Genomic DNA, 13,960 nt, shown 5'->3' with positions numbered 1-13,960 from the left:
GACTGAAAGAACTGGGCATGTTTAGCCTGGAGAAGAGGAGATTGAGGGGAGACATGATAGCACTCTTCAGATACTTAAAAGGTTGTCACACAGAGGAGGGCCAGGATCTTTTCTCAATCCTCCCAGAGTGCAGGACACGGAATAACGGGCTCAAGTTAAAGGAAGTCAGATTCCGGCTGGACATCAGGAAAAACGTCCTGACTGTTAGAGCAGTACGACAGTGGAATCAGTGACCTAGGGAGGTGGTGGGCTCTCCCACACTAGAGGCCTTCAAGAGGCAGCTGGACAAGCATCTGTCAGGGATGCTTTAGGGTGGATGCCTGCATTGAGCAGGGGGTTGGACTCGATGGCCTTAGAGGCCCCTTCCAACTCTACTATTCTGATTCTATGATTCTTTCTCTACAAAACACACCTCACACCCACCACAGTAAGATAGGCCGTGTAACTTCTGCACTTCCAAATACGACCGGCCTGTTGCCTGCAAGCCCCCAGGAAGACAAAGAGAGAAGAGAGGAGGAGGAAAAACGCAAGCTCAGGCACCAGTTCTAGTTCTTAGCACCGGGATGGAAACAGTGCAGGCAGCCTGATGGAACGGCTGCCAGCTAGGTGATACTTGAGGGACGGCCAACGGCAGTGAGATAGGGCAGGAGGCAAAGCGCATCAAGGGATCGCTTGGTTTGAACTAACTCCTCATGTGACCGCAGGCTTTTGTATTTAATTTCCTGCACCTGGACTGTGACATCATACCAACTGGCATTATGAGAAGGTTCCTGCAGAAATGCCACATCCTCCGTCTTTTAGGGCAAGGAGAAGCCCTGTCCTCCGGAGGAGGGGTGGGCACACGCACCCTCTCCGCTGCCCTGAAATTTGTGATGGGGGCAGTTCAAGAATGGGGCCTTGCCTTTCGGGCTCAGATGGGAATTATCCTTCTCTGTCAAATGCCAGAGGAGGAAAGAGGAGAGCCTGGGACTGCCCCAAAGTCATCCAGTGAGTTTCCATGGCCATGTGATGACTAGAACTCGGATCTCCCAACTCCCAGTGTATCTTGTATTCAGGATTTTGGGGAAGTTCCTTGTCTTTTGCTTCACCTGTTCACCTTTCTGAGTAATGGGTGTTTTTTTTGCGATGGGTTGTGTCTACCACAGCAGCCATTTTGTGACAGCGCCCATGATACTTCCTCAAAAATCCAAATATGCTTACTGAGCCTGAAAGACGGGCAAACCATTGGTTGATTAATTGGAGGGGATTAATAACTCGGCATGATTTTTTTTTGTCAGTGAGGCTCAAATAGGGCAGAGTTTTTGAAGCTATTTTGTTTCTGGTGTGCTACTGTAATAGGTAATGGAACATAAGTCTTTCCCGGTAGCAGAGCATGGGGTTGTTGGCTAAACTGCTACATTCTCAAACATTTCCTTCAATATCTCAAAAAGGAACCCATACTAATGTTTCAGTAATATACAAATTTACTTAACCAATGGATTGGTTAAATGGTAGATAACTAAATCAACTAAAAACACTTTTTATCGGTGAAGAGCCCCAGTTGTTAAGCATCACTTGGTTTGCTATCTCAGTATTTCCAGCAATCTTTAACTAACTTTTTATCTGGAAGAGCTTCTTTGCTAACTTTCTGGAGCTATTAAAGGGTATATTCTGCCATTTTTTTTAAGGTGCCAGACAAAAATACTCTTGTTCTCTCAGGCCTTTAAGGTATTCTAGGATCATTTCTTCTATTTTTACTCTTTAGGGCAGATGTCACAGCTAAGACACTGAGCTATGAATCAGGAAGTCAGCGGTTTGAATGTCATCTTTTCCATAAATTCACTCAGGAGGCTTACGCAAACCGCTCATTCTCAGCCTCGGGCTCCATCCTGTGTGATATATGGGGGGGGGGTGTCTTTCAGCCTGGGGGCAATTTCAGAGAAGTTCTTGGGGGCCGCAATAGGGATAGAGAAGAAGAAGAAGAAGAAGAAGGAGGAGGAGGAGGAGGAGGAGGAGGAGGAAGATTGTCACTTGAAGAGACAGGAGGGTAAGGAGACCAGAGAAGCAGGCAAGGGAAATGCACTCTGCACATGCTCTGCAGGAGGGTAGGCTTCAGTTTTTGGAGCAAGGTGCCCTCAATGGTGCCCCGCCCTAAGCGGGTCCACTTTCTCACTGCCATTCTCAGCTGCTGCCTTGCTTTTCCTCCTCTTTTGCATTATTGCTGCTTCTTGCATGCTGGAGAACCCCCAAAGCCAAAACCTCCCGTCCACTGCAAAAGGAGGTGCGCAACGCCCAGCCCTGGCTTGGGTGAAGGCTGTATCGTTGCCCCGTTCTGGATTTATGGCGGCGGTGGGGTGGGTGTGTCTCATGGCCTTCTGCGCGGCTGGCATTTGCCCTGCAGCCCAGGCAGGTGCTGCTCCGCTGCCCCGACCCACAGCGCGTGTAGAGACAGCCTCCGTGGGGCCGAGGGCTCAGCCTGCCCTTCAGCCTGAGTCACCGGGACATGTCGGAGCAGGGCTTGTGCTGTGCTAAAAAAAAACAGGTCTGAATGGAAGAGCTGGGGTGGATACAGAAGCATTTTGGAAAGGGAAGTTGTTTACGGGAGTCCTGGCCGGGCGTAAACAAACAGCCCCCCCCTCCCCGGAGCCCCAAAGCCTTCGCCAGAGACCGAAATAGAGCCTCCCCCTGCACCACTCCCAGATATTAGTGAGCTGTCTGTAAGCAGGGAGAGGCCAGGCCCCAAGGCCGCCTGGGCAATTATCCTTCACCGTCGAATGCCAGAGGCGAAGGAGAGAAGGTCTGTCCTTGATTACAGATCGCCCCCCCCCACAATTGAAAACACCAATCCCTAAACAGGTCTTGTATATTTATTTTTCATTACATTTATATCCCACTTCTTTCCCTCCAAGGCGGCACACGTAATCCTCCTCTTCTCCAGCTTATTTAACAACAACCCTGTGAGGTAGGCTGTGCTGAGAGTCTGCAAGTGGTCCAAAAGTGAACTTCCACGGCCAAGTGGGGACTCGAACCCGGACCTCTCAACTCCCTGTCCAACACTCTAACCGCTACGCCACACTGGCTCTCTTATAAGTATATTAAAGAATGCATTACTATCTGTTCACCGGAAACGCAGAAACTAGGGGTCTCCAATTACTCATGTGCCCCAGACATCTCCACCCTCCTAATTTTTATTTTATTTCTTATGTTGTATAATTATTATCGTTATTTTACCTGGGAAAGACTGGCAAGCTGCAACGCAAAGAGCTGCCCTCTGGCGCCATCTTTAATTGGGTTCGAAAGAGTGGCTTCGAGTTTCGGACCTCAGACCCCACCTCTGCCTTGGACTTACGTTCTTGGGCAAGTAACTTTTCCTTTAGTCTCACCCATTTGCCTTCTGGGAAATGAGTATTCTGTGCCTGGCCATGCCCACCATGGCAGCCATTCTATGTATGGGCAAGCCCCAGGGCCGGTGCTACCATAGAGGCCACTCAGGCGGCCGCCTAGAGCGCCAAGGTAAGGGGGGCGCCAAACGCCGCACCCGGAAGCCGCTCTCCCACAGCGGATCTGAGAGGGCGGCTTGCCCACCCGCCCCAGTGTCCTGGCTTCGCTTCGGCTGGGCACCCACCCAGCTGAAGCAAAGCCATGCCCGCCCCCCGCTCCAACATCTTGGCTTCGCTTCGGCTGGGTGGGCGCTAAAGCGAAGCCAGAACGCTGGGGTGGGGGGTGGGCGGTTTCGGAACGGCGCGCCCGGAAGTCACTCTCCCAGAGCAGCTTCCAGCTGGGCGTGCCGTTCTGAAGCCACCTGCCTGCCAGTACCCCCACCCCAGTGTCCTGGCTTCGCTTCGGCTGGGTGGGCAAGATGGCACCCCGCACCCAGGTACGCTAGGGTGGGGGTGGGGTGAAAGCAGCTCACCTGCCTAGGGCGCAAAATAGTCTGGCACCGGCCCTGGCAAGCCCCCCCCCTCCACTCCATGGTCAGCCATTTTGTGAGAGCACCAATGACACCCTATCGACATTCCAAGTTAATCATAGCTGCCGTGTACCATCACTTGTGCACAATGCACTCCTGCCGTCTCCACGAGACAGACAGGCTTGTTTCAATTTGGACCCAAATCAGAGGTCAGCAAAACAGCAACGTTCAGAGACCCATGGGGGAACATTTTCTCTCTGCTGCTGCTGACCTCAGGCAGTCTCCAGACTTCAGCATGAAATGGTTTCGAGAGGAGGGCTCTGGCAGGAAAGCGCTGAACTGAAATGGATCGGCAAATTTGATTCTATTCAATTCGGGCTTAATCTGAACCTTGGCTTACTTTGTCATTACTGGTGTTTAATTAGCAGAGCAGAGCTGATAAGACAGTTTCATTAGCATAGCAGAGCTGATAAGACGTGAACCTCTCGTCTGATTTTGCATATATTTGGGATCTGCACAGAAACATCATAGCCCCGCTGTTACGCTTATGTTTCAATGTCTGTTCCCCTTCTTTATACAATTCCTGCCACCACCACCTCTACACATTGGTATATCAGCCAACACACCATGCACTTGGAAACATGGGATCCATTTCACAGATATGTGCCAGTCTGGTAATGACTACTCAGAGGTAAAAGGCTTTTAGGTACAGGCTGTCTTTTAATGATTATTTGGTTGATATAGTCCAGGATTAAGCCTTCGCATACAAAACAGGGGCTGGAGCTGAGCTTTGCCACAAAATTAACCCACCTCCCAAATCCCAGAGATGTGGACAAGAACCCAGAAGGTTTTGCATCGATGGAAGATCACATGTTTCAGTTGGCAAAACCCAAACAAGACTTCAAAGCCCGTATTTGTTTATTACATAAGGCTCTCTGGGCGATGCACAAAAATTAAAAACACAAAAACAGTGCAAAAACATGATAAAAGATTAAAACTACAACACAAAAGCACCACCAGCAACGCAGAGATTTAAAATAGAGATTTAAAACAGCAGAGCTGAAAGACTAGAAGGCTAAAATGCCTGGAAAATACTCCACGCCTACGAATGGAGGATTGCACAGGCTCTGCATGGAAACTGGGACTGTGGACGCATCTTTGAAATGGCAGTCAGTATGGCAAATTCAAAAACATCCTCCACCCTGAAGGCACACCTCAAAGCAATCGCCAGCAACTCTCGGCCCACCTGCCTGCTCACGCAGGTGTCCTTCCAAAGTGGTAGGTGTCAAATTTGGGCCGGCAGGCCCACGTGGTTCAGGTGCTATTTGAAGAACAGGTGGCACTAAAGTTATTGCTTTTAGGACAGCAGACTTTGTAAACTGGTATGGACAAAATACTTTCCCTACAATCCTCCTACAGTCCCACGCAAAATACTGCCCTTTCCTGTTATACATTTTGGGGTGGCAAAAATCCACAAGACCATATTTTTGCATTCTGTGTTAACTAAAGGGATGGAAGGTTTAACCGGCTGTTTGCTCACGGTGGGTTACAGAGCCAGGGGGAAGCAATCATTATTCCGGAGGAATTAACGCCAGTGAGGATGCGTCATTTTGCGTATGCTGGTTAAAAACATGGCGTGAAACTGTAGCAGGGGAGGTAATGGGGGAGGAGGTGCAGGACACAGCGCAAAGTATCCTAAGATCGCTGCTGAGGAACAAAGCTAGGATTCCTTTTTGGTGGTGGCCCCCAGTTTGTAGAAGACCCTACCCCACCCCCACCCCCGAGACACTCGGCTTGTGCCTCGGTGCCAAAGGAAAGTCGTGTTAAGCTTCCTGAGCCTTTCATGGAGGATTTATTTTATCCCCACTGTGGCTTTTATTGCCGCTTTTACTGCCTGCTTTAGGGCTTTTTTAGATGTTTATAAGTACATTGCTGTCTTCGTTCAAGGTGAACGCTGGATTTAATTGGTAGTCAAGGTGGAGGCTTTAGTTGACAGGTAGGATACAAATCTTTTCAATGAATAACTGGGCGGGTGGCGGCAGGGAGGACGTTGAGGGTCAAGGCGCCACGGTGGCCGGACTGGAGTCGGGGTAGGGCAGTGCAGTCCGGTGGGAGGCACAGAGGCGGGTGTCTGCGTGTCACCCTTGTGGGTGACACAGCAGACGGTCCATCCAGGCTTCTGCCCTTCCTGTCCCTCACTTGACAAGGTCTCCAGTCCCACCTAAGGCCTGCCTTCAACCTTCAGGACAATGAGGGGGGGCTAGAGCCCCACCCCCTCACTCTAGGCAGGGGGTACCTGGGCACAGCCCCTGAGAATCTCAACCATGCCGCTTCCATTGCCCCTTGCAAATCCAGCGTGTGTCGAATTAATTCCTGGCAACACCTCACGGATTAGGATTCCCGCTGCCACCACTTAGATCAAGGAGACATAGGGTGAGCGGAGAACGGCGAACTCTACGCTGGTAACTCCCCCCCAATTCTCCTGCAACCCACCCCAAAACCTCCTCAGCTTCCACAGCTCCTACCTTGTAGCTGCTTGAACCTGCCCTCCAAGACGTTGGCGTACTGAACCGCGTTGATAAAAGCCGCCGGGGAGAGTTCGGGAAGCGGAGAGGGACCCCGGATCACCTCCAGCAGTTCTGGCTCAGGTTGGTACATCCTTGCAGCTGGGGCAGACACACTCCACTTCAGCAGCCCCCCTCCTCCCCTGCCCCCACAAGCTAACCCTCGCTGGGCCCAGGTAGCAGGAAGGAAACTTGCTCCAGCACCTTGGTGTGAGTTGAGTGTTTCAAGGGAGTTTGCTGTCCCCTCCCAGGCGAGGGAGGGAGGCCCTGGGAAATTTACATAAAAACAGGTTGGGCTGCCCTGAATAGTAGAGGTGTGTGTGTCTGTGTGTGTGTGTGTGTTGAGCTCAGGCAAACATGGAAGAGGAGGAGGGATGGGCAGTCTGCACACACACACACACACACACACACACACACACACAGAGTTCAACAGCCTGAAACTAGCAAATCTCAGCATTGGGGGATAGCCAAAGCTCTTACTGAATTGCCTGGCTACTATCCGCGGTGCTAAGCCCAGGAGTAAGGCCTAGTGGGCGAGAGCAAAAGGAGGCATACAAAATTATGCCCGGTGTGGAGAATGTGGATAGGGATAATCTCTCATAATCCTAGAACCCAATGGGGTCCTATCCCATGAAGCTGAATGGCGGGAAATTCAGGACAGATCAAAAAGAAGGGCTTCTTCACACAGCGCAGAGGCAAACTACGGAATTCATTGCCGCGGGACATCGCGCGCGACGGCCACCGATTTGGATGGCTTTAAAAGAGGGTTAGAAAAATTCCTGGAGGAGAGGATTATCAATGGCTACTAGTCCTGGTGGCTCTGTGCTGCCTCCAGTATCAGAGGGAGTGTGCCTATGAACACCAGTTGCTGGGGAACATGGGCAGGAGTGTGCTGTTGCACTCATGTTCTGCTCGTGGGTTTCCCATGGGCAGCTGAGAAAGGTAAGGGTTGCTGGGACCTCTCCCTCTCTTCTCCTGACTTGAGGAATCCTTGACCTCTACATAGGCACAGAGAAAGCTGCCCTATACTGAATCAGAAGCTGGATCTATCAAGCCTAGTATTGTCGACACGGACTGGCAGCAGCGGCTCCCCAGGGTCGCAGGCAGGTTTTTCCAGCCCTACCTGGAGAGGCTGGGGATCGAACCGGGAATCTTCTGCATGCACTTTCGTTGAGCCATGGTGTAGTGGGGAGGAATGAGTGACACTTGGTTGGCACAGAGGCCTCTGTCCTGGAGCAGAGTCCCTGCATTTAAAATGGGCTCTATCCGATGAATTTCTGGTCCTCTCCTCCCCGTAAGTGGGAGAGCTGGGTATCCAGGCCCAAGCCTTACATAAGTCAGTTTGTCTATCTGCAGAATGGACATAATAACCTGGGAGTCGTAGTCACCTTAACCTATTTATTTACAAAGCCCACAAGAATAATAACGAGAAAGTTTTGAGTGGATACATCGTACGGAGCGATATTTCCTGAGCTGGGAGCGAGATGTTCCCAGAGTCAGATTTTCCCAGGCAGGTGAGACCACCACCATTTCTCCCAGTAAGCCTCCCCTTCCCCCCCCCCCACACACACAACCCCTGCATTTCTCCCACAAAGGGAAACCAGGTGTTTGGGTTTCTCGCCTCCTCGCCCACCAGAACCAGAAGCCAGGTGCCCCTGGGGTCACAAGGGGATTTGCATTTGCTCCAGGACAGAGAATGTGTGGAAAGGGAAAACAGGCCAGCTGGTGTCCCAGGTTTTCGAAAAAGAGAGACCAAGTTGGGTGCTGTGCACGGGGAGGGGAGAGAGAGATGAGGTCAGCCAGCCGCCAGGACCGACAATGCAGGATTTGCATCCCATTGTCTGCCTTTATGTGGCCGTCGCTGCCGCCCCTCCTCCTTCCCTACCCTGCCGGGGCCGGAAAAATGGCTCTTGGCCTTATATCTGCTTCCCTGTTTTGCCCTTGGGAAAGCTGGAATTCATTTTCTGGGAGCCAGCAAATGACGGGTTTTTGCAGGAGGGGAGAAAAAAGAGATGCTTTGCCTCAGAATCCGAACAGGGACAGTTGATTAAGGTGCAACCGTGACTCACAGCTTCGTGGCACAACCTTTGGCATGAGACAGAGTACTTCAGGCCAGATGTTAAACAACATCAAGTTGCTCTGAAGGTCTGATGCCTGTCAAGACCCCTCTGGAGTCTGTCTTGCTCAGGGGGGGGGAGGTATTCCTACGGAAAGGCCCTCACAGCTCCAGAACTGGTTTCTCAAATGCCAGAGCTCAGCCTCTGAACGTTTGATATAATTAGCAAGAAGAGTGTGCCTCTGAGCAAGTGCAGAGTGTGTTCTCCTCTCACCATTGAGTAAGCACTGCCAGCTTCTACATATTTGGGATTTAAAGAGGCCCGGGCAGCCTGAGGCTCAGTTGGAGAACACAACAGCAAGTTAAATTGTGCTTTATCTACCTTGATTGTGTGCCCAAAACTGCCCACGACAACCGTACGTATTCATCCATACATTTTCTTATGCACTGGTGGTGGTGGGTGTGATGATGATGGTGCTTTGAACATCTATGCTTGGAAAAGAGATCTGTGGAACCCAAAAGCCTGTTCCTTCTATATTCTACTTCTCTACATTCTGCTTTTAATGATGCACTGGTTTTAAATGTTTGAATTGGTTTTATGTACTTTATAGTGTTTTTCGATCCAGAGGAAGAGGCGGGTAACAAATATATTATTATTATTATTATTGGATGATATTATTATTATTATTATTATTATTATTATTATTATTATTTGCTGCTTTGAACATCTATGCTTGGAAAAGAGTGCTGTGTAACCTGTTCCTTCTACATTCTACTCCATATAGGAACTACTACTTATTATTATTATTATTAGCTGCTTTGAACATCTATGCTTGGAAAAGAGTGCTGTGGAACCCAAAAGCCTGTTCCTTCTACATTCTACTCCATATAGGAACTACTACTTATTATTATTATTATTAGCTGCTTTGAACATCTATGCTTGGAAAAGAGTGCTGTGGAACCCAAAAGCCTGTTCCTTCTACATTCTACTCCATATAGGAACTACTACTTATTATTATTATTATTAGCTGCTTTGAACATCTATGCTTGGAAAAGAGTGCTGTGGAACCCAAAAGCCTGTTCCTTCTACATTCTACTCCATATAGGAACTACTACTTATTATTATTATTATTTGCTGCTTTGAACATCTATGCTTGGAAAAGAGTGCTGTGGAACCCAAAAGCCTGTTCCTTCTACATTCTACTCCATATAGGAACTACTACTTATTATTATTATTATTAGCTGCTTTGAACATCTATGCTTGGAAAAGAGATCTGTGGAACCCAAAGGCCTGTTCCTTCTACATTCTACTCCATATAGGAACTACTTCTTTATTATTATTATTATTATTATTATTATTATTATTATTATCTGCTTTGAACATCTATACTTGGAAAACAGTGCTGTGAAACCCAAAACTCAAAACCCAAGCATATAGAATAGTAGAGTTGGAAGGGGCCTATAAGGCCATCGAGTCTTTGTCTTCAACAGCACCTCGGTTCTCCTCCCCACAAACACGCACCCAGGCCCTGTGCCACCTCCCACCCCCCTCCGCCACTCTCCCGCCTGGCTCCAGTCTTTCTTGCCCGCACGCCCCACCCTGTTTGGTATCATCCCAGGCTGTCATTAAACGTCTGTTTACTGCTGCCCCTCCCAGTCAGCTCCTCTTCTTCCACTCCTGCCTGCCCCCCCCCCACACACAAAGAGCCGTTACAGGGCTGGAGAGACGGTGGCAGCGCTTGGCGCTCCGTCTGCGCCTGATTACTCAAGAGAAATGGACAAGGCCGTTGGCCTGCGTCCTTGGCTTCTGTCTGGGCTATCTCGTGTCTGCTTTCCCTGGGGCAGGGGACAATGAATAACGATCCAAGTCCTTCATTAAGCCAATCCACACTTTGCAGTGTAAAGTTTGCAAAATCATCTCTGAGTTGAAATTGCAACAAACAGCACTGTCAGAGAAGACAGAATGGCGGTAGGTTGGAGCACACGATGGTCGTTGCTATTATTATTATTATTATTATTTTCATCATCAATATTTATGTACAGCCTCTCATTGAATAAACCCCAAAGCAGCACACATACTACATGAAGCCGTGCATGAGTAGCTCTCCACTGGACCCCTGTGGCCGCCTGAAGGAAACGCACGTTTCACACACAGATTCTATTCTGTCTCATAAACTGGAAATTAAAACCATTCAGCAATGCTGACTGGAAAGTGAACTCCATCTACATTGGCACGACTTACATTTGAGCACAGGTGGGGAACCTTGGGCCTAAGGGCCAAATCCTGCCCTCCTGGGGCTCCAATTTCCAAACAAATTGGTCACTGGGAAAGGGCCACCTGGAGAACCCTAGGAGAACCTAAGAAGAGCCCTGATGCTGGATCAGACCAAGGGTCCATCTAGTCCAGCACTCTGTTCACACAGTGGCCGACCAGCTGTCGACTTCCTTGTGATTCCCTGGCTGACAGCTGGGTGATCACTGTGTGAACAGAGTGCTGGACTAGATGGACCCTTGGCCTGATAGTCCCAGAGTACAGGGCACGGAATAATGGGCTCAAGTTACAGGAAGCCAGATTCTGGCTGGACATCAGGAAAAGCTTCTTGACTGTTAGAGCAGTACAACAATGGAACCAGTGACCTAGGGAGGTGGTGGGCTCTCCCACACTAGAGGCCTTCAAGAGGCAGCTGGACAACCCTCTGTCAGGGATGCTTTAGGGTGGATTCCTGCGTTGAGCAGGGGGTTGGACTCGATGGCCTTTGAGGCCCCTTCCAACTCTACTCTTCTTTGATTCTATGATCCAGCATCAGGGCTCTACTTAGGTTCTTATACCTGAAGATTTTGCCGTATCAAACTAAGGGCTCCTCCATCTGTGCAAAATCCACTTCATTCACTACTTAAGAATATATGAAGGTAAGAAGAACTTGTCAGTTTCACTTGGTGGAAGTGGAGAATGAAATTGACCAGTTCATTGACAGGTACAAAATATGGGCTCTGCTGGGCTAAACCAACGGAATGCTGGACTAGTTGAGCCCAGGGTTTGATCCAGCCTCAGGGCTCTTCTTAGGTTCTTCAGGTGGCCCTGGATGATTTGATCATTTCTGCGCTTTTGTGCAGTCCCTTCCCCCACCCCCTTTTCTAAGAGGCTGAAATGCCTCTCCCAAGGCTTTAGTGACTGATAGTGAGAACTTGAAGCTGCAATAGGGTTGTATGTTTTGTACTTCGGGCCCCACCCACCTCTGGCATGAGACCTCCTGAGAGCTTCTCCAAAATAGAATTAGACCCCTGACCTAGTGCCTGCCTCCCACAAAAGCCACCGTGGAGGAAGAGGAGCCCCCTAATCCAAGACACGAAGTGTACACATGTACACAGGAGCGATCACATCGCTCTGTACGGTAGCAAACGGCCTCCCTCCTGGCATGCTATCCAAACAGGGCAAGGGGGAAGGAGGGGGGCAGGTAAACAGAAAGGCAGGCCGTTTCAATAGGGAGCAAAGTGCAGCGGGCAGGCAGGCAGGCAGTGACCAACGAGGAAGGGGAGAGGGAAGGCGGCTTTGGGCTCCTGCAGCCAGGTCCAGCAACTAGATATGGGGCAATCCTCCCTGCCTCCGTTCCTCCCCCACCCACCCAGGAGACAGATCGTAGGGTCCAGTTCTGGGATCCACAATTCAAGAAGGACGCAGACAAGCTGGAGGGGGTTCAGAGGAGGGCAACCAGGATGATCAGGGGTCTGGAAACAAAGCCCTATGAAGAGAGACTGAAAGAACTGGGCCTGTTTAGCCTGGAGAAGAGAAGATGGAGGGGAGACATGAGAGCACTCTTCAAATACTTAAAAGGTTGTCACACAGAGGAGGGCCAGGATCTCTTCTCGATCCTCCCAGAGTGCAGGACACGGAGTAACAGGTTCAAGTGACAGGAAGCCAGATTCCAGCTAGACATCAGGAAAAGCTTCCTGACTGTTAGAGAAGTACAACAATGGAATCAGTTACCTAGGGAGGTGGTGGGCTCTCCCACACTAGAGGCCTTCAAGAGGCAGCTGGACAACCCTCTGTCAGGGATGCTGTAGGGTGGATTACTGCGTTGAGTGGGGGCTTTGTTTCCAGACCCCTGATCCTCCTGATTGCCCTCCTCTGAACACGCTCCAGCTTGTCTGCGTCCTTCTTGAAGTGTGGAGCCCAGAACTGGACGCAATACTCTAGATGAGGCTGAATAGAGAGGAACCAGAACCTCACGCAGTTTGGAAGCTATACTTCTATTAATGCAGCCCAAAATAGCATTGGCCTTTCTTGCAGCCCTATCGCACTGTGGGCTCCTATTCAGCTTGCGATCTACAACAATTCCAAGATCCTTCTCATTTGTAGTATTGCTGAGCCAAGTATCCCCCATCTTCTAAACTACCGGGCCTGCCTTTGTGGGGACAGGGGGTTACTCAGTGGGGAGGGAAAGGTACGCTCTGCACATGCTCAAAGGCACTGCATCACGCCGTTCAAGGCTGAACCACCGCAACAGGCGTGGCACCGAAGGAACCTGGCTAAGTCTAAAATAAATCCCCGGCCGTCCCCTTACCTGCCAAGGCCTTGATGCGGGAGCGTTCGAAAAGCCGGGCCGAGCTGTTCTCATTGTCCCACTCTTCGTCGGCCACTTCCCAGCGGTTGTTGATGTCGTTGTACTGCTGTTGGATCTCCAGGCAGTCATAGTCGGTGGGAGAGAGGGTGCTGCTCATGGCGATTTCGGCACGGGGCCCACGCCCGCCTGCGGGGACAAGAGGGGGCAGCAAATGCCGTCAGGCGCAAACCTGCCAGCTCTATTCATCCCTTTCCCTCTGCTGGTTTCAACATGAGCAACTCAGCACTCTTATTTCGTTCATTTAATTTCATTTATTATATTTCCATTCCTTAAGAACATCAGAAGAGCCCTGCTGGATCAGACCAAGGATCCATCTAGCCCAGCATTCTGTTCACACAGCGGCTGACCAGCTGTCGACCAGGGATCAACAAAGCAGGACATGATACAACAGCACCCTCCCGCCCATGTTCCCCAGCAACTGGTGCACCCAGGCTTAGCGCCTCAGGTACTGACCATGATGTATGGGTAGGCCCTATACTTGGGGAGCTGCTCCATCAAATATTGGGGTCCCAAGCCGTAAAAACAGCAGCTTGAATTGGGCTCAGAAACATACAGGCAGCCGGAATCGACGTTATCTGTCAGGCTTTCTGGGCAGAATCGACGTTATCTGTCAGGCTTTCTGGTCCCGATCTGACCGCTTGCATTTTGCACAGGCTGCTGCTTCGGCACCATCTCCAAAGGCACTGCTGTAGCCCTGGCTGAGGAGGGTGGGAGGTCCTGTGTACACCCACTCCCCACTGAGTTGCAAGGACAGACCCTCGCAAATAACTCCTAAGAGAAAGGCCCATGCCTGGAGGCTTTTCTGCATAGTGGAAGGCAACGCTAAAGT

General features: G+C 50.3%; 1 protein-coding gene across 1 annotated transcript in view; it reads right to left on the bottom strand.

Annotated features, from left to right (window-relative positions):
* Window positions 1–13,960, bottom strand: part of SPTBN2 (spectrin beta, non-erythrocytic 2) — a 64,606-nt gene that overhangs the window by 48,067 nt on the left and 2,579 nt on the right. The window contains exon 2 of the mRNA XM_063146199.1: window positions 13,072–13,257. Coding sequence (XP_063002269.1) covers window positions 13,072–13,228 — 157 coding nt within the window. The 5' untranslated portion in view covers window positions 13,229–13,257. The remainder of the gene's footprint in view (window positions 1–13,071; window positions 13,258–13,960) is intronic.

Source organism: Elgaria multicarinata, chromosome 21 (assembly GCF_023053635.1).
Source record: "Elgaria multicarinata webbii isolate HBS135686 ecotype San Diego chromosome 21, rElgMul1.1.pri, whole genome shotgun sequence".
NCBI classification, from domain to species: domain Eukaryota; kingdom Metazoa; phylum Chordata; class Lepidosauria; order Squamata; family Anguidae; genus Elgaria; species Elgaria multicarinata.
The sequence above is the reverse complement of the archived record's forward strand: the minus strand, read 5'-3'. Positions and strand labels throughout refer to the sequence as shown.